Below are 19446 nucleotides of genomic sequence, written 5' to 3'. Positions count from 1 at the left end.
TATGTTGAATTGGGCATACACAACTAGCGATCCTTCACTCGGGGGCTCGAAATACAGGCAAACCAAACATTATCATCACAACAAAATTCGGTTTAATAAATTGTTAAAACTACATCAGGTACTACCCACTATACTATATATTATCTATATTACATTTATGTTCGAGGCACAAGCACTAAAAATTTACATACCTTAACAGGTCGTTCTACTGCATCCGCCATCTTGTTCGCAATCCAGTAACCGGAATGAACCGCTTTTGTTTCGCTCTTGGACGTTTCGCGACGGAAATAACCGTTCATGCTTCCGTTCCCCACCAATCTATTTCGGGATTGTCCGTTCTTGTTTCTGTCACGACCGTTCTTGTGTGCAGAATAAACATGTTGGTTTCCATTATATCTGCTATTGCGACCGTAATTACTGTGTTGGTTTCAATTTCGGCTGCTTTTTCATCAATTTTAGCTGTTTTTGTAACAAGAATGACGGGTTTTCATTCCGTCTGACAACGTTGGCATCCGTTTGTTAGGGGGGCCTGATGGTGCTTATTTATTTCTCAACATAATCATCACTGTGGTCCACACATTGCTACCAATGTCCAAGTAGTTTTGTGATGCCGTCACAATAGAACTGTATATTGCTTACTTAACCAGCAGCCTTCACATCGGCAGAAAAATAATGTTCTCCACAAAGGTGTTCCTTAAGTTTCGAAAAGAGATGAAAATCTGACGCGGTCAAGTTGGGGATGGGGAACCTTTGTGGTGGTCCTCCATTGAACACCTCTTGATCTCAAGATCGTAATGGTGCACTCGACTCATCTCCAGTCATCTCTTCTCCAGTCAGTCAGCCCAACTATAATTCCCGGCGCATCACACTTCACAGCACTTACAACGTCATGCTGCCCTCTGCCATTTTGACTCATGGAGCACTGAGACATCTAGTGTAAGAATTACGACACTTCATACCCCATAGCAGGAAGAACTAATGTGCAGCCTACACTTTGTTTCATTCAAATATCTTTACCTGCTTTGGAGAAAAAGAATAAGAGGCATTACTTTGAAAACACGCCCTAATACGTGGCTCTGGTACATATTTATAATCTGTGAGCTTTTCGCTTCTTGTGTTACACTTAGATTTTGCTTTTGTAAATCAAATTTAATATTTAAAAAAAAAAAATTTGCATGTGAATAGTTTTTGTGAAACTCACCTACTCTTTACAAAGGACACTGTGATATTTTATCGTCCATCAACTAATACCGGCAAACAGGACACCCAGTTTAATGAAGGACGGCACACACGTCGATGGATCACCCTGCCTGTGAAACCCTGTGACAGTTTGTAGCTCGGTCAGGATTTGATAGGCCTATCCTGTCAGCATCAAGGTTGTTAAACAAACACTTAACCTGTAAATTGTCAAGGAGCCTCCCTTTGTGTTTGAAGAATGTAAGATTTCTTTTGAATGACCAGACTGGACTGTCTCATTACGGTGATACAGAGCAAGTCCAAGATAATGTCCTTTGGATGGCAAAAATTAATCTTGATGTAATAGTATAATGTTTCATGTGATTTTGTAGCTAATAAGTCAAAGTTTATGATTCTGTAAGAGAAATTAATAAATTACCCATAATAACAATGAAATTGGTGACTTGATTTTCATAAATTGAATGAAGCGTAACGAATGGGACAATTTGAAATTATTTGGAAAAGCAACAAGAAGACCGTTCTGATTTATTTCTTATGTTGACATGAATAATATATCTTCTAGTTTTTATAGCTGTTGAAAAAAAAGTCATCTAATCAATTATGCAAATTAGGCCTTGTCCTAACACATGGTGTCCCATACTTAACTATTTGACAACCTTTTTTTCCAAGTTTTATTTTTATTATTTTTTTTCCTGAAAGTTTTAATCATTGACTAATGTGACTTTCAGAAGTTCTGATTTATGTATTGCAGGTATTAACTGCTGTAATTAAGTGTCAAAATATAGTTTATCATCATGCATTACATAACTAATTAAAAAAATCATTACGTATGGGACATCGCATGCAAAGTAAAACCAGAGTATACAATGTTAGTACTGTATGCACTACATGTCTGTTACCAAGGGTTCACTGTAGTACAGTTACACTCATTTATTGCAAATGTACAGTAAATATTTCAGCTTAATTATGTATTGCATCGGCTTTACTGGCTTGGTTGTAGAACACTGTAGAAACGTCTGAGTGAGTTGTCTTTTCGGAATGTTCTTTACCGTTTGTTGGCGTACAATATGGCTTCAAAATTAATTGAATAGGTTAACAACATGCAGACCGCATAGCAGCCCATAGGCTTAAAAAGAAACGGAACGAGAAGGAGTACAAGGCATACAAGACGGCAGAAACAGATAGAGAAAAATACGAGCAAAGGAAAAGGAACTCGTGTCCAAGTCTGGATTAACCAAGTTGAGAAAAATAATGAAGGAGATCAAAAGAGGCTTGCATGTGGAGAACGAAACAGGGAGGCTCGGCAAACAAATCTGAAATCGACACACACTGGTCATGATAAAACTCCACTTGAAGTGAAAACAGGAGACTTTATTGTTGCCAAAGTCAATGTAGATTGTAGAAGGAAAGACTCGTGCTGTGAGAGCATTTGTTGGGCAAGTGATGAATAAGTCAGACAAATGCAAAATATTTGTTCCCCCCCTCCCCCCCCAGGCAAAAATAACATTCCTTTCCTGTAGTAATTCTCTGCAGACTTCTCTGTATACTGTAATTGGTGTGTTTGTTTTATTTTTTTTCTCCCCTTGAGCTTTACTTAACGTTTTTAATATCCATCCACCTGCTCGTCCTACCTTTGTGTGCAGGCAGGATGTGTTCATTTTCCAAACACTGCTCCTTGCGATGTTCGCGTTCTTATGTTGCTGTTTATTTCACGGAAAAAGATGTTTATGGGACTCATCCCAAACGACCAGAGTGGTTTTGTCAATGGCATCCGTCTCGTCATCACAAACCATAAGAAGGCCCAACAGCATCGCAATGTATGCCGGTTGCGAAGACAGCCATCATTCTGACCAAAATGCATAGCACATCAAAAAGCTCACCGAGTTCACAATTTTGATGTTGACAATTCCTTGCTTCTGTCCTTGATAATTGGTTAACCTTATTCATTACAATTGTCAACTCTTACCCACCACGTGTACTTTCCTTGCAGCAGCAGCAACAGCAGCAGCAGCAGCAGCTCACAGGTCCTGGAGGACCTCCGTTGGCACAGACCGGACAGCCAGCAACGGTCGGCCAGGTCTCGGTACAGCAGGGCGGCCCCGTCGTCCCCCCCACCGCTACCGTGACGGCCCCTGGAGGGTATGTGACTCAACCTGGAGTTCAACCTTCTCAACCACAACCACAGCAGGTCTGCTGCTGTTTATCTCATTTACTTTAGGCTGTAAAACTTCCGCTGTTCACTTTTTGTGCATGGGAAATGGAGGGAACTTGGCCCGAATGTTCACCCCTGCCAGGCCCTGCCAGAACTTGGCCCAACCCGGCTATGGCAGGGTAAAGGTTGTTTTATGTTGTTGACATGTGGTCATGTGAGTGGCCGAGCATGGCTGTATGATTGGATGGGCTGACACTCAGTTTATCGTTTCCTACCGTGGTCAATGACGTCACGGATTTGGCAGCACATGCAGGCCCTGCAGCAGACCTTGGACACCGTGCAGAAGAAAGAGCAGGTTTTGGTACAACAGCTGCACATCCAGCAGGTGAGGCATGAGGGGCAGTTGTTTGAGTTCAGCAGTTACAGGGAGCTACTGTTAGCATTATTTACATTTGAAACGAGATATCCTTTTAAACTTCGCCTCGCACAAAAGTTTTACTTCATCACGAACTGCTTTCCGATACCGAGAGTGAGCCGCTTGTCTTGAGCAGAAAGGAGGGGTGGGGGAAATTGGGGAAACGAAACTTGCATTTGAATTGAGGTGATGCGAGACGTCGGTATCCCATCCACAAACTTGTGTTGTTTCGAGCAAAATATAATTTCCTCAAAATGGCCCACCCACGTCCGCATCTTCCTTTCTACCGATGACTCCTTTAGCCAAGTTACTGTATGGCGTTCTGCCGCTGGAATTCAACTCGTGCGAGAGTCCAAACATCACCCACGTGCGATCCCTTTCTCTGATGCAAATGGACGTGTCACATTCTGGGCAAACGGTCGGTCTACCGTGCCCAAGTCTGGTTGCATAATGAATGTGCAATTGGCTCAGAAGTCATCTCCCATATATGAAGTAATCTCTTTCTGTGAGCGGATAATCAAACTTCTTGTAAAATGCAAAACACTTCCATCTTTCTGGCTTGCCTTCTTTATTTCCTGCTTTGTTTTCTTTTTGTTGTTATGATTATTTTTATCTTTAATTGTGCCTTTGTTTCAACTTTCAATCGTGCCCCCTTGCTGCTTTCTATCTTCTCCGCAGTCAAGGTTCTTCCGTTCTGCACACCCTGACATCCCTGGTGCCTGATGGGTTTAAGTTGGGGCCTCCCCCACCGCTGCACCCGCACCGCCTGCCAAGAGTTTCATAACCATCACCTTTTTACTGCTGATTTAAACCAGTAAAGCAGAAACTATCCCACTGCATGGCCATGCGGCTTAGTGTTGTGGTCAAGGTGCACGAGTATTGCTTTGACAAGCTTTTCATGGTTTACACAGCCATGCTCTTTGGTCTTCAGGCTAAAGTGTCCAGATTTCTCCTTTTGGCTTTTCATTTATTCCTTATTTATTTATTTTTAGATTCTCGTGGAGGATCTCTAAGTCTTACTCACGTTGTTGTTCTTGTGGACTTTTTGTTTCACAGCCTACAGTTTTCATCGAAACTTCCTGAAACTTGGCGTATATATGTAAAAATATCCTGCACAGACAGTAACCATCTCCGATTTTGAAAATTCCTCCTAGAAAAAAAAGTTATGACGTCAAAATATCTCCGCGAATGGAAATCGCCTAAAAAATTATCTTCGAAACTAGGCAAGCTTTTTGAATTCTGTTTGCGGGAATCGAACAGGGCATTAGCAGAGATGAATTACCGCACATATGATACATCACTATGACGTCATATCAATTTTTATGACGTCATTCCTATTTTTTGACATCTTTTGTTTCACAACCCAGAGTTTTCATCGGATCTTCGTGAAACTTGCCATGTATATGCAGAAAGTCCACGTGCAGGCAGTAACCATCTCCGATTTTGGAAATTCCTCCTAGAAAAAAAGTTGACGTCATAATATTGCTGCTAATGGAAATCGCTGATACCATTATCTCAAACGAGGCAAGCTGTTTGAATTTTGTTTGCGGGAATCAAGCCGGGCATTAGCACAGATAATTTATCGCAAACTTGATACATCACAATGACGTCATATTCGTTTTTATGACGTCATCATTAAGGGGACGAGGATCTTAGCTCATTCGAGCTTGTTTATATGAAAGGGCCTCCCTCGATTGAGAGAGAGACAGAGAGAATGCCCATGACTGGTGTTGATGTGAACTTGTGACAATATGCGTGACCATTGCACACTGCCCCGATTGGGTCCACGGTAATATTTACGTATGTACACTTTGCCATCGACACTACCAACACATGTTTAATTATTCATTTTTATACACTTTACCATCTCCACCACCAACTCACAGCATTCAATTATTGACTTTATAATTTCCACTATCAAGATACCAACGATTGTGTGTTCCATAATTATTTATTTATTTATTTATATGCACTTTATCTTCACTGTTACCGACATACTACCTGGAATTATTAATTTCTGGAAACTCCACTACCTCCATATTTATTTACATATAAAATCGTATGTGTCCCATTTTTAGCTCACCTGGACTTTAGTCCAGTGAGCTTATGTGATCGAGCAATGTCTGGAGGTGAGTCGTCAGTCAGTCATTGAGTCTCTAAACACTTCAGTCATTATCGCTTGAACGATACACACGATTTTGATGAAACCTGACCACAAACTTCATCACTCGTGATGCACCAAAGTTTGCTCATGGCATTAAAAAAAAAAACGGGGTCGAAGGGGTTCTGCGGGGGTTTGGAGTGACTGTTGCTCCTGATCCAGCTGGGCTTCAGGAAGCACGGTCTTCTTTTTCAGGTGCAGTTTGGGGCTGTGTCCTCGATGAGGACTTGCATCCTTGTTTTATAATATAATCCAATGTTTTACGAACAGTTAAATTTACATTCTAACATGCCAACATGTATGTGAACTCTACTACATGAAACAAATTTTCTTTTCTTTTATTACCCCGTGCACACGAAGCAAAAAGCGGGGTTAAGCAATTGATTCACGTCTGTCTCTGTATGTCTGTCTGTCTTGTTTGCAAACATGTTTGTGGTCGGGGAGCAATTTAATTTCAATTGAATGTTATATTTTGAACACGAATGGGAAGATTAATTGGAAAAAGAACTTGTAGTTTAACAGCACTTTGGCTCTGAATTTTGCCTGAATGCACATGCGCAGAGAGGAATGATCTTTTTTTTTTACTCTGTCTGCTTGTCTGGCAGTCAAACAAAACAAAATCATTCCAAACAGTAAACTTACTGTTTTTAAGGGCATCATAAAGGACACAAACAACAGGCACGAAGAACTATTTAATGTGGTAAACAAGGTAGTGTGAAAGACACTGCATCAACGGCGGGAAAATTTCCAGAATTTTTTTGTTGTGATATCCTGCTCCTTGACAACATAAGCTCTGTCCATCTATGGTGGCAGAGGTAATGATTATTAGTATTATATTTACCTCCACCACTGAAGGTGAATAGAGGTTGTTTTTGCCACTGTGTCTATCAGCAGGATATTGAAAAACGTTGTGGACATGTTCGGTGTGTGACATGGAAGAATCGATTCAATTTTGGCAAAGATCCAAATCCAAATCCGGATCTGATAATTTTATTCGTGATTCTTCACCATTGAGAGATTGGGCCAAAAACGATATAGTACTGTATAGCATGATATTTAACCTCTGCCATCGAAGATGGACGGAGGTTACTGTTTTCACCCCTGTCTGTTTGTTTGTTTGTTTGTGAACAGTATTACGGAAAAACTCCTGAACGGATTTCAATGAAACTTGGTGGGGGGATTAGGTATGGTCCAAGGATCATGCCATTAGATTTTGGACTTGGTCCAAAGTCCAATATGGCCGCTATGGTGGCCATTTTGAAAAAATATTTGAATTTCTTTTTTTTGCATTTCTACATGTTTTAAGTGATTTCCAACCCCAAAAAAAAATTAGAGAAAAAAAAACTAATTTTGCACCTTTTTTTTTTTTAAATTCGATTTTTTTTGGGGGTATTTCTACATGCGCGTCGATCGAGTTTAGTTTATTCAATCGTGGTTCAGTAGAGTCTGATCCGTTTTGACCTACAATGAATAGGATATCAGGTTCACTTAAGTGACCCAGCAGTATTGGCGACGGATGTTTTGCACTCTACCGAGTGCTCCCCCTCGAGTTCAAAAATGTAATGGGCCCGATATGTTCTCGTGGATCAGGCATTACGTGGCAGAGTTATGCGCTCCACCGAGTGCTCTTCTAGTTATTATCGTTGTTGTTATTATTCGTGTTTTTTACCCTTTGCAATGCTGTGCCCTTTTCAATAATGATACCCTTTTATCCCTAAACTATCAGTTACACATCAATACTTTTATACTTTTTAATCCATTCACCATTCCCATTGTGCCAGCACATGAAGCAGCACCTGCAGCTCAGGCCTCCACAGCCTGGCCAGGTTCAAGCAACTCAGAGCCAGTCAGGGGGCATGCCCCCACGGGGCCAAAACCCAGGAGCCAACCCTCAGCTCCGAAGTCTACTCCTCAATCAGCAGGTGGATATGAACCAGTTCTAGCCTGAAACAGGATATACGGAAGTTCCACAAGTGCTAAGCAGTTTCTCCCTTCCCCTGCCCCCCCTTTCTTTTGCAGCCCACAGGTATGACACAAGCACACCAGGCCGGCATGCACCCTCTGCAACAGCCACCGCGGCCTCAGCTGCTCTCCCATCAGGCCTTGGGTCCACAGTGGGGGCCAGCAATGGGTCAACGAGCGTCCCTGCCAGGTATGGAGTTCATGCATTGAATCGAGTTCATTTGGAGGGGCCAGGTGGGTGGGAAGGGGGAGGGGGGTGAGTGGTGATGAAGGGGGTCTTTCTCTATTTTCCCTCATCACTGTTTTTCTCTACTCTTTTTCATTTTCCCTCATTTTAAGGCGAAAGATGCCATTAGACCATTAAGATTTAGAACTTGATGCACATGGAATGTTATTTGCATATTGGCGTTGCCTGATTTGTTCTATACCATCGCTAATGATCCATCAACGAATCTTCAAACCAGTGCAGCATTTTGATGGTTGCACAGTTGGGGATTGCCTTCGGTTGCATCACGTGTCATTGTTTTTGCTTTGGAGCCGCTTGAGTTCAGTGGGAAATAGAAGTGATCTTGCAAGTTGCAGCTCTTTTTGACGTCTTGAGCAATTTTCTTTACTTTTGTATAATCCTAGTCACAGCTGGGGGCAAGTGATTGGTGAGAGTTGATTGATTACTTCTGCCAATTGCAAACTGAGATATGCAATTGGGCTTGTAATTATCTGACCACCTGAAGATGCCCATTCAAAGTATGAGGGGCATTCAAAATGTTCTACATTTGCGATACTCACAATATTCCAACACATTCGTTTTTTTTTCTTTTTTCGTAATATGTGAGTATTTCTTCTTCTCTTTCTTTTTCTTCTTCTTTTCCTTGTCTTTATTTTTCTTGTTTTTTCTTCATCATCATCTTGTCTACCAAAATGAAGGTAGTCCTGTAGATCTTCCATTCTGCACTATAGCTGGTACTTGGTTAATTTGATGGTTGGTGCAGGATGTAGTGTTCATGATTGGGTGATGGTCAGTGCAAGAGGAAACGCTCATCCCACCAAACCTTGTCTAGACCCTGCTTGAAAGCTAAGCTTCAACAGATTGAGCATCCACAACATTCCAGGGAAGACCATTCCAGTCTTTGACTACCCTCTGACTCAAGAAATTTTCCCTCATGTCTAACTTACACCTCGGCACAAAGTTGAAGGGTATTGAGCCGGAGTGAAGAAATGCCGCGGTCTAATCCGGTCGATTCTGTGTCGCACCTTAAAAGTTTGGATCATATCACCATGGCGGCGGCAGTAACAAAGTGAAAACGTATTCAAACGCCGGAGTCTCTCTAGATAGGAAAGTTCACGGAGGGTGCGAATCATCCTTGAAGCTCGTCTCTGGACCTTCTCAACTTAATCGATGTCCATCAGGAATCGAGGGTTCCGGGCAATTTTGCCGTACTCCAACAATGGTCGTATCAGTGCCTTGAATATCATAGCGAGAGTTTCTTCATCCAGATTCGCAAAGGATCATTTGATTAGCCCAAGCATTTGGTTTGCCTTGTTAACCTGAACTGCCACATGCTTATGGAAGCTCAATTCCCTATCCATGATAGTTCTAATGTCGATCTCCTCAATCACTTCTCGTAACTCTGCATTCCCCGTATGGTACGACTTCCTGATGTTACCTCTACCCAGGTGCAGAGTCTTGCATTTGTTCAGATTGAAAGGAAGTAACCATAGCTATAACCATTCCATGGCACTGTCTATGTCCGACTGGATGACTGAAGTCGATGCTTGGTCGAAAGCTAGTCCATAGTCCATACACTTTGGCATCATTTTCATAGAGTTGGATACTGTTACGGATTGAAGCCAGCAGGTCATTAATGAAGATGACAAATAGTGTCGGACCAAGGACATTCCCTTGCGGTATTCCACTGAGTACGTCTGTCCAATCTGACTTTGCTCCATTCACAATGACCCTTTGACGTCTCTTTGTGAGGAAAGCCTCCAGCCACGTGATGAGTGGTTCTTTACAACCGTACGATCGTGCCTTCTACAGGAGTCTTTTGTGGGAGACCGAATCAAACGCCTTGCAAAAGTCAAGAACATTAACATGCACAGGCACTCCATCATCCACTGATCTCATCCAGTCTTCCAACTACCGCAGAGGCTGAGTTATGCAAGACCTCCCAGGGGTTAACCAATGTTGAGCATCGCAAAGCAAGTCATATGACAACATGTTTTACTATGGCATCCCTCACTATTGACTCCATGATCTTTGCAACCACCGATGTCAAGCCGACAGGTCTGTAGTTCCCGGATTCTTTACGGCTCCCTTTCTTATATATGGTAGTGATGTTGGCATCTTTCCAGTCACATGGTAGAGCACCATCTTTCATTGATTTGTTGAAGATTAAAGTCAGGCAGAATGGCGATCCCCCGAGCCACCTCCTTAAGTACTCTGGGGTGAATTCCATCTGGACCAGGAGATATACTGGTTTTCAGGTTCTCCAATTTCCTCCTGACTATGTCCTCAGATATGGCAACATTGTTCAATGGCTCTACACTCTGATGAGGAACCGTAGGAATCTGAGATGTATCCTCAACCGTGAATACTCATTCAAATGTCATGCTGAGGGTGTCAGCCTTCTCCTGATCAGATGTGGCAATTGTATTGTCATCCTTTATCAGATTTCCAACTCTTGGCTCTCGTCTTGGTCATGCTATTTACACACCGCCAGAATTTCTTCGGATTTTCCTCCTTCTCATTCATCAGGACCTTCTCCTCAAACTCCTTGCAGAGATTCCTTGTGGTCGTGTGAAGGTCATTCCTCAACTGCCCTTACCTTGATAGGTCAGTATCATTTCCTGACTTGAGAAAATTCTTCCATGCTCGGTGTTTCTGCCTAAACTGAGCCAAAGCTCTCTTTGTCATGTGGACGTTCTTGTGCCTCGCCTGTTTAGGTGCGTACTTTGGTACACAGTCCCGGACTACCCCTTCCAGTACTTTTCTAAAATCTCGCCAAGCCTCCTCATGGTCCAGATTTCTTCGTCTGTCATTCCAGGCATGATTCCGCAGTTGCTCGTTCATCTTGTCGGAACTTCCTCCCTCATCATTAAAGTGACTGCCTGATGTACTTGTTGAAGCAACAGCAGCGACCTTCATTTCCAATACAAAGCAACTGTGATCACTTAGTCCCATTGGTGGCAGGTAATCAACCGAGTTAACGATTTCAGGTGCGTTGGTGATGACAAGGTGGCTGCTGACCGTTTCGATACCTCGTTGGTTCTGTTACACGTTGCTGCATCAATGTATCTTGCAGTGCATCTAAAAACTTGTGTACTGGGTGCTCTGGTTGAGTAATTGTATGCCAACTTTGCCAGTCAATTTCAATGTCGTTCAAATCTCTTACTACGAGGATGTGTGTGTGTGTGTGTGTGTGTGTGTGTGTGTGTGTGTGTGTGTGTGTGTGTGTGTGTGTGTGTGTGTGTGTGTGTGTGTGTGTCACCTTTTAAACTTACACTCTGAAGTAACTTGCAGAGTAACTCCAAATTCCTTATTCCGCTCGATGGGCTCCGGTATACGCAGCCGATGAGTATGCTCATATCTGCCTCGAACATGATCTTCCACCAAACAGCTTCTTGGTCGTCTGAAGTGAGTTTCATATCCACTGCATGGAGTTCAGCTTGGGTGTCGATTGCAACTCCTCTTGTACACTGTGCTGCGTCCAAGTTTGATGACATCCAGTATCATATCGGTCGATCGCGACTGATGCAGGTAACAATCGAAACACACTTGCTTTCAGTGCGACTTCTGTTATCATTAAAGTGTCGGGATCACGTTTCTCTGCAAGTAGTTTCAGTTCATGCATTTTATTTGGTAACGAATCCGCATTGGTCGATAACACCCTCAAATTGTCTTTCCTTCCAACGTCCTGAATATTTACCCTTCCACTGCTACCGAGTCATTGTGGACTAGAGTCTTTCCTCAGTGCTTAGGAACTAGAACCATTTTCCAGTACTTCGCTGCTGGACCCACTCCCTGACGCTTGTGTGCCTGAAACACTGCTAGGCGCTCGAGGGTTATCACTACCTGCTGCCGCTTGTGGACATGGATCATCTGCCTTCTCATTTGCTGCTGAGTTACTGTCTGTTGCTACTGGTGCTTCAGATTTACAGGCATGTTCACCTCTCCCTTTCCTGTCACGTTCTTGCTGAGGTGTCTTACTCACTTGGATTCTTCCCTGATATCTAATCAGGTTTTCTTCTCCATCGCTCTTCCTTCTTTGGATTTCATCCTAAGCTTTTTTTTTTGTTTTTGCTTCGTGGGGGTTTGTTTTTTTTTGCTTGTACAGAGCCGTCAGTTGCCTATACACCGCCCAAATAAAGGTATGCGTCAGAAGAACGTGTTGCATACTTGGCACAAGATCACCCGTGGGGCGGGTACTCTGCTCGTGTAAATAAAACACCAAAAATGTGTTTTTGTCCTGAGAGGCCATTTATTGCCATTTTAATTTGTGAGCATCAAATGTCAACATAGGCCTCCGTGTTATCAGCACATTGTTTCAATTGTTCGACATTTCCCACTGAACGCCGAAGAAACTCGACTGATAAATCTGCAAAAACATTGCGCATGTAACTTGCTAATTAATCCAAATTAGTGGATTTGCTGGCATGCACGTTTTCTTTAGCTCATCCCCACAAATTGCACGGTGTTAAATTTTTGGACTCCTGGATGGCCACTGTATCGGTCCTCATCGCCAGGTCCATCTGCGTGGAAAGTGAGTATCCAAGCAATGACAAACTTTGATCGAGAAGTGGGTAGAGGTACCATCTTGCATCGACATCGTTTCACCTGCGTTGTCCCATTGCTGAATTTTTGGAAGAAGAAAGTTTTGAAGCATCTCCACGTATCTCTCTCCGTTTGTTGTTTTGCGGAGGATGACGGCTCCAAATAGTTGGGTCGAAGATATTCCTCATCAAGCAAGCAGCTGTGGCCAACTCTGGCTGTACTTGACTATCATTTCTGGATAATTATCTGACCCAGTAATGGGAGTTATGCCTGTTGACAAAACCACCAAAAGGGCCTCATCAGATCGGATCATGTTATCTAACACACATGGACACCTGGATAGTTGTCAATCTACTGAATGAAATGTTCACACAAAACTCCAATTTCTTGTCACAATCATCAGGAAACAACTGCTGAACATGAGTTGTTTTATTTAGCTTTTTTAATGGTTTCCATCCAAAGTTCTTCTTCAAAATTGCCTTAGTTGCACAGCAACTTATTCTACTCTCCCTCACCGCTTGTCTGATCGATCTCTTTGGGGTCCTTGTGAATACGTCTCGTACCCGGTCAATGTTTCCTTGTGATCTAGCTGTGGTACGTCTTCCTAATCCTACATCCTTAACTGAACCAATTGTTGTAAACTTTTGGTGACAGTTTTAATCGTTTTTGGATCTAAAGTGCCCTGTCTTCCGGTTTCTTGCCACCACCATCTTTGAACTCGAATTGCAGACTGCCAAACCTCATTTCATGCTATTTGAGCAACGGTTGATCTCTCAGCCATAATGGATCAATCTGAAAGCAAACAAAAAAATCCACATTTTCAACCATTTTGAGGTCATACTTCCCTGCTGGAGCAGGGGGTTAGCCTGGTGGGCCCCATGACAATCATGGGTCCCTTTTTAAGGCAATGCTTTTATGGCTGGATGCCCTTCCTGACAGCAACCCTTTACTTGCCTCTTACAACACGCATGGATGCGGTGTACCTATTCTAACTGGGGCACACACCACGACCAGTACATTGGTGCTCATTCCACCAACCTCACAAGGATGATGGGCTGAGTCGACCTCACCTGGTGTTAATTCAGCAGCCAACAGGGCTTGAACTCAGGATCCTCGGATCCCAAGCCAGCTACCCAAACCACGAAGCCAATTTCAGGGTTAACAAAAAATAATAATATTAATGGCAATAAACAAGCTTTCAAACTTTTTTTTCTTTATAATGCTCTTTCTATAAGAACAACAAAGTATTTCTCTATTCAAAATAGGGATTTCATTATGGATCACCCTGTGTTTATGAAGTTTTAGGCTTAATGTTCTTGCATCCAATATGGTGGGTGTGGTTGGTTTGAATCCCCTTCCCTCCCACCCCCCACCCAACCCTTCACCAGGTTCTTTCCAAGCTTAAGATGATCTCAACGATCAGTTAACTGGCTTTAATGTCACTTTAGGTTAGCTGTGCTCAAGGCTCAAGGCTCAAGGTTATGTTTACCTTTGTTTCATCACATAAATATTTTGAACGTGACAATAAGTGGTGGCCACGTTTCGTTTGATCCACCGACGCTCCGTTCCAATCGCACGTCGTCGTTTCCCATTACCACGGCTATACAGTACAGTCAAAATGTCGGATGACCTCCCACAAATTGCAACAAAAGCAAACTCAACAGATTTTGATTCCTGGATATGTCCTCAGTCACAGAAAAAAAGTCCTAAGGGATCCTCCGGGGGGAAAGACCTGAAATCATGGAAATCCAATATGGCCGCCACCCGGCTTCGGGGAAAATGAGAAAATTGTAAAGATTGACATTTTAATGTGTAAATATATGTTTTTCTGCATTCTAATTGTTTCTGTTTATGGTCAGTATATTGATATACAAGAATAATTATAAAAAAAAAGTGAAATGTATTGAGGGTAAAATAAAAAATTATGGCTTTTTTGTCCAAAAATGTCAATTTTTTGTCCCGAAAAAAAAACATTTACCTGATACTGATTTTGGCTCCTGGACCAAAAAAAAATAAAATGTTGAAGACACAAGATGAAATCAAGTCTATGGCAATACAATATAATTATGTAAATCATTGAAACATGACAAAATTCACAATTCCACTCGGGGCAATCACATCTGCCTGACGAAGGTTTCGAAATGAAAATGAAAATTTGCATTAAACTCAGAAACTACATCCATTATAAACTTGCTATACATGTTGAGAAAAAATCAAGCGTATTAAAGTTAGAACTCGACAATGTCGTCATCATCCTCATCATTGTCACATGGAGTGTTTGTGCAGCCAGAGCCCCTGCAGTTTCCACAAGCTGGAGTGCACTCAATGTTGTGCTTCTTGTATGTGCATCTCATGGTGCTACATTCAGCCTTGCAGTTGCACCTAATGACACGTAACATCTTTTCAGGAGCTGGAGCTATTGATGTCTGAAGTGGCACAAAACCCTCGTCACACTTCTGCCAACCCCAGCCTGTCGGAAGAAGTTCATCTGCACATCCCTTCCATTCTTGGGCTTGCAGATACACGTGCAGGCTGTGATACTTTGCTGCTTCTGATAGTGGTAACGTCTGTGGTTGCACATGAGAGGAGCTCCAAGCCACCTTGTCCCAGTACCGCTGATACCGGAGGGTGTCCATGGTGTCAGTTGACTTTCTGTTGTAGATTATTACCAATGTTTTTTCTCCTGCATCTGCCACATCACATGCAGAAGCTGGATATGTATCAAAAACCTTGGCCTGCTCACGGAATGAGTTGTTTGCTTTGAACTTTTTGAGGGAAGCTCCCTTTCCAATCCCATGAAGACGAGATGTCGTGTCACACCCAAGAACTGCATGTAGAAACAGTATGTGCTTGCATATGTCTGTACCAATCATTTTATTTGTAGCCTTGATGTTCCAGATGCGAGGCTTCTTCGTGTTCTTCTTTGGCTCGGGACAAAAGAAGAGGTCATGGGATTGTAAGCTTGCATGGTAGCATAGGAGGACGAGGAGGTCTGTGTTATCACCAAGTAACACAGTGTTGGTGTCAGTAGCAGACTGCACGGCCTTCAGTACAATCAGGAGACCAGCATCCCCTGAGGCATGGTGAGTCTCACAGTTCTTCTTCTGAAGCTCTTCATTCAACATAAAAATGAATCACTGTTTATTCTGCCTATTGGCAAGAAACTGTTCCTTCTTCATTGTGAGACGCATGTCAGCTGTAAATGTCACAGTCGTGCCAGCATTCCCTTCAGACCGTCTCTGGTGTGTCATGTCCTTCGTGTTGGTACTCTCATAACCATCAAACACGACTATGGCATCTCCGTACTTCTTCGTTACATAATCAGTGTACTGGTGGCATATGTCTCTGTGTGTAGATCCACGAGACCATGGAATGCGTTGAACAGGTGCCCTGCCATCCAAAACATACTGTTGCCCATCATTGGGGATATCGGCTGGGACATCGGATCCAAGAAGATCCCAGATGGCATCAGCAAAGACTGGCTTGTGTTCTTCTCGGAGCTGAAGAGAGGAATCAAAGAGGGCTGGTGGATAGCTGCACAGTTCATATTTGAAGGCCGACTCCAGTTCTTCTGCTGTCTGTGCAACAGTGATCAGTCTCTGGAAGAGGAGTTGTGGGTCAACCTGGACTTGCTCTCCATCAATCTTGGCAGATGACTTCATGCCGAGGGTGAAAACTTGGTCTTTCCTCTTAAAAGTGTACTCGGCAGGTGTTTTCCCATCCATAGATTTCAATATTTTGGCTCCTACAGCATGTGCTGTATCAACGTTGACGGTGGGGTGTGCATGAACTCCAGTGGCAATGTTCCTCAGACGTGGATCACTACTGAACGGATTCCGTTCCTGTAAATACTGAAGAGCTGATAGTGTGTCCTTCCAGTCACGAGATTGTCTTGCCTTGGTCATGTCCTTCTTCAGCTCTCCAGGGTTGTAGTTCACACCTGTGAGCTCCTGCATTGCCTGGTTTATTTCTGCACAGGCAGGCATTGATAATAGCCATACCAGCCGTTGTTGCTCTGTCATTGCTCGCCCTCGTGTGAGCCCCCCGCTGGTCTTCAAACTTCTCATCAGAACTTGTTCAATGATCAGGTCAGATGAAAGACCTGCCCACAGGCGATCACTTCGTCGAACCACATGGAACCCTTCATAAAAACGTTGTTGGACATTGGGATGTTGAGTTTTGAGGTTGGACATCTGCTGCAGAAACACCCTCGCAGATTTGGCATACAGGTTGTGGCCTGAGGCTGCCAGGTAAGGCAGCATTTCCTGGATGGCCTGTAGATGTAGTGCTCCATTCCCAGTGCGCTCTGCCCAGATGTATTTGTGTAGAATGTCTAGCATGTCCAATGTCCATATACTGAACCCAGAGCACTGAAGTTCTAGAAGATATCTTTGCAGACTCGGCATGCTTCTGAAGGTGGTCTGTGATTCGTTTCAAAACGTCAGACTTGCATACTTCTTCCACAGACTGGGGTTGGCAGAAGTGTGACGAGGGTTTTGTGCCACTTCAAACATCAATAGCTCCAGCTCCTGAAAAGATGTTACGTGCCATTAGGTGCAACTGCAAGGCTGAATGTAGCACCATGAGATGCACATGCAAGAAGCACAACATTGAGTGCACTCCAGCTTGTGGAAACTGCAGGGGCTCTGGCTGCACAAACACTCCATGTGACAATGATGAGGATGATGACGACATTGTCGAGTTCTAACTTTAACACGCTTGATTTTTCTCAACATGTATAGTAAGTTTATAATGGATGTAGTTTCTGAGTTTAATGCGAATTTTCATTTTCGTTTCGAAACCTTCGTCAGGCAGATGTGATTGCCCCGAGTGGAATTGTGAATTTTGTCATGTTTCAATGATTTACATAATTATATAGTATTGCCATAGACTTGATTTCATCTTGTGTCTTCAACATTTCTTATTTTTTTTTGGTCCAGGAGCCAAAATCAGTATCAGGTAAATTTTTTTTTTTTTCGGGACAAAAAATTGACATTTTTGGACAAAAAAGCTATAATTTTTTATTTGACCCTCAATACATTTCACTTTTTTAGAATTATTCTTGTATATCAATATACTGACCATAACTAGAAACAATTATAATGCAGAAAAAATATATTTACATTTTAAAATATCAATCTTTACAATTCCCTCATTTTCCCCGAAACCCGGTGGCTGCCATATTGGATTTCCATGATTTCAGGACTTTCCCCCCGGAGGATCCCTTAGGACTTTTTTTTCTGTCACTGAGGACATATCCAGGAATCAAAATCTGTTGAGTTTGCTTTTGTTGCAATTTGTGTGAGGTTGACCAAATATTTCTGCTAAAATGCCTGTATAGTACTAATATCACCGTGTTGGTTTGTGTTGCAATGCAGGACAGATTATGTTGAACCCGAACACCCGTGGTCAGGTGCCGACCACGCAGCAAGGGCTGCAGCCTCCCGTTATCCCAAACAACCCGAGTTCGAATGTGGAGGAAGGAATCATCATGGATCTCATATAGAGACTGCATGTTCCTTTAATTTAACCCCTCCTCCCATACCCCACCCATTAAACCCCCAATTGAGTTGACTGTTTGCATTCAAAATGAATGAGTAGAAATCTCAACCTTGTTTTGTTTTACTTTAACAGAGTGCAGTTAATACCAAGGAACTCAGTTTGTGAGTATATACTATTACCATTAAATTATTTTATATTGTCTTAAACCACAGCAATGCTGCAGTTTTGTCATTTTTTTTTGGCCAATGCTTAATTATGGTTTTTTTTTCCAACTCTTTTTTTTTGGGGGGGAGGGGGGGATAAACATCACTATTTCCTTCATTTTGGAAATGGCAGGTATTTTGAAATGCATTTTTCTTGCATAATGCTTCTAATTGATCAAAAGTGAAAAATGCAGGCCTTTAATTGTTGACTGAATAACTGGTTGTGGCTCAGAATTGTCAGATTTCTGCGGATTGGCAGATCTGCTTGTAACCATGTCGCTGCATTGTTTTAGCTTCTCACGCGAATTGACATCATGACTTGTGTCTGCGTCTGTTTAGGGATGGATTATTATTTTTATTTTTTTTGAAGTATAAAGTCGGTTGCTCGAGGCTTTGTACGTACAAAGAACAATGGGAAACTTTTGATTGTTGTTTTTTGTTGTTATTTTTTACCGGTGGTTGATTTTTCTGCACAAACGCCTTTCAGAAATTATTTCCATGGAAATTAAGTGAAATCTCAATGAGGTGCAACACAAACATGAGCAATTGCTATTGTTGAAAGATAAAACATTGTGAAGTCATGACTTCACACTTCACTTGTTGGGTAGCTAGCTGCGGAGAGCAAGGGGCTGGACTGTGGACCATTTGTAACTAACATCTGCTGTCAGACCATTGGAGAAAGAGGGGTCACAAGCACGAGAGAGCTACAAATGAAAAGGTTCTGTGGATGCTTCAATAAGAAGGTATTGCGAGACCATTTATTTATTTACTTAACCAAAATGATTCAGGATGGCTTTGGCCCTTGAGGTATGCACACTCGCCTCAAAGCCGTCTCGCCCGGGTTTGAATATCGCCTTGGCTATAAACTGTCATCCCAGTGTTTCACAGGCAGGGTGATTCATCACTGTGTGTACCGTCCCTCAGATGGACGTTAAACGGGTGTTCCTTCTGCTGACATTAATTGGTGGACGTTAAGGACACTACGGTGTCCTTTGCACAGAGTAGGCGAGTTATCGCCGGCACCATGAGCAAATCACAAATTCCTGCCCCCAACTACTTAGTCTAGCGTCAGGCCTGGCCAGC

General features: G+C 42.7%; 1 protein-coding gene across 9 annotated transcripts in view; it reads left to right on the top strand.

The window, feature by feature from the left end:
• MED25 (mediator complex subunit 25) overlaps nucleotides 1-18787 on the top strand; it is a 94100-nt gene extending 75313 nt beyond the window's left edge. For 5 of the 9 annotated variants that reach the window (XM_085880844.1, XM_085880849.1, XM_085880847.1 and 2 more), the window contains 6 exons: nucleotides 2841-3014; nucleotides 3188-3385; nucleotides 3654-3734; nucleotides 7707-7847; nucleotides 7945-8077; nucleotides 18037-18787. In XM_085880844.1, the coding sequence (XP_085736970.1) occupies nucleotides 2841-3014; nucleotides 3188-3385; nucleotides 3654-3734; nucleotides 7707-7847; nucleotides 7945-8077; nucleotides 18037-18164 (855 nt within the window). In that variant the 3' untranslated portion in view covers nucleotides 18165-18787. Of the gene's footprint in view, nucleotides 1-2840; nucleotides 3015-3187; nucleotides 3386-3653; nucleotides 3735-7706; nucleotides 7848-7944; nucleotides 8079-18036 lie in introns of those variants that run through there. The other 4 variants (XM_085880845.1, XR_015058058.1, XR_015058057.1 and 1 more) reach the window with 4 other exon arrangements.
• Nucleotides 18788-19446: the final 659 nt, after the last annotated feature.

This window comes from Eptatretus burgeri, chromosome 5, assembly GCF_056783735.1.
Source record: "Eptatretus burgeri isolate ZD-2024b chromosome 5, Ebu_testis_v1, whole genome shotgun sequence".
Taxonomy (NCBI): domain Eukaryota; kingdom Metazoa; phylum Chordata; class Myxini; order Myxiniformes; family Myxinidae; genus Eptatretus; species Eptatretus burgeri.
Note: the sequence above shows the minus strand (reverse complement) of the source record. Positions and strands in the feature narration are given on the sequence as shown.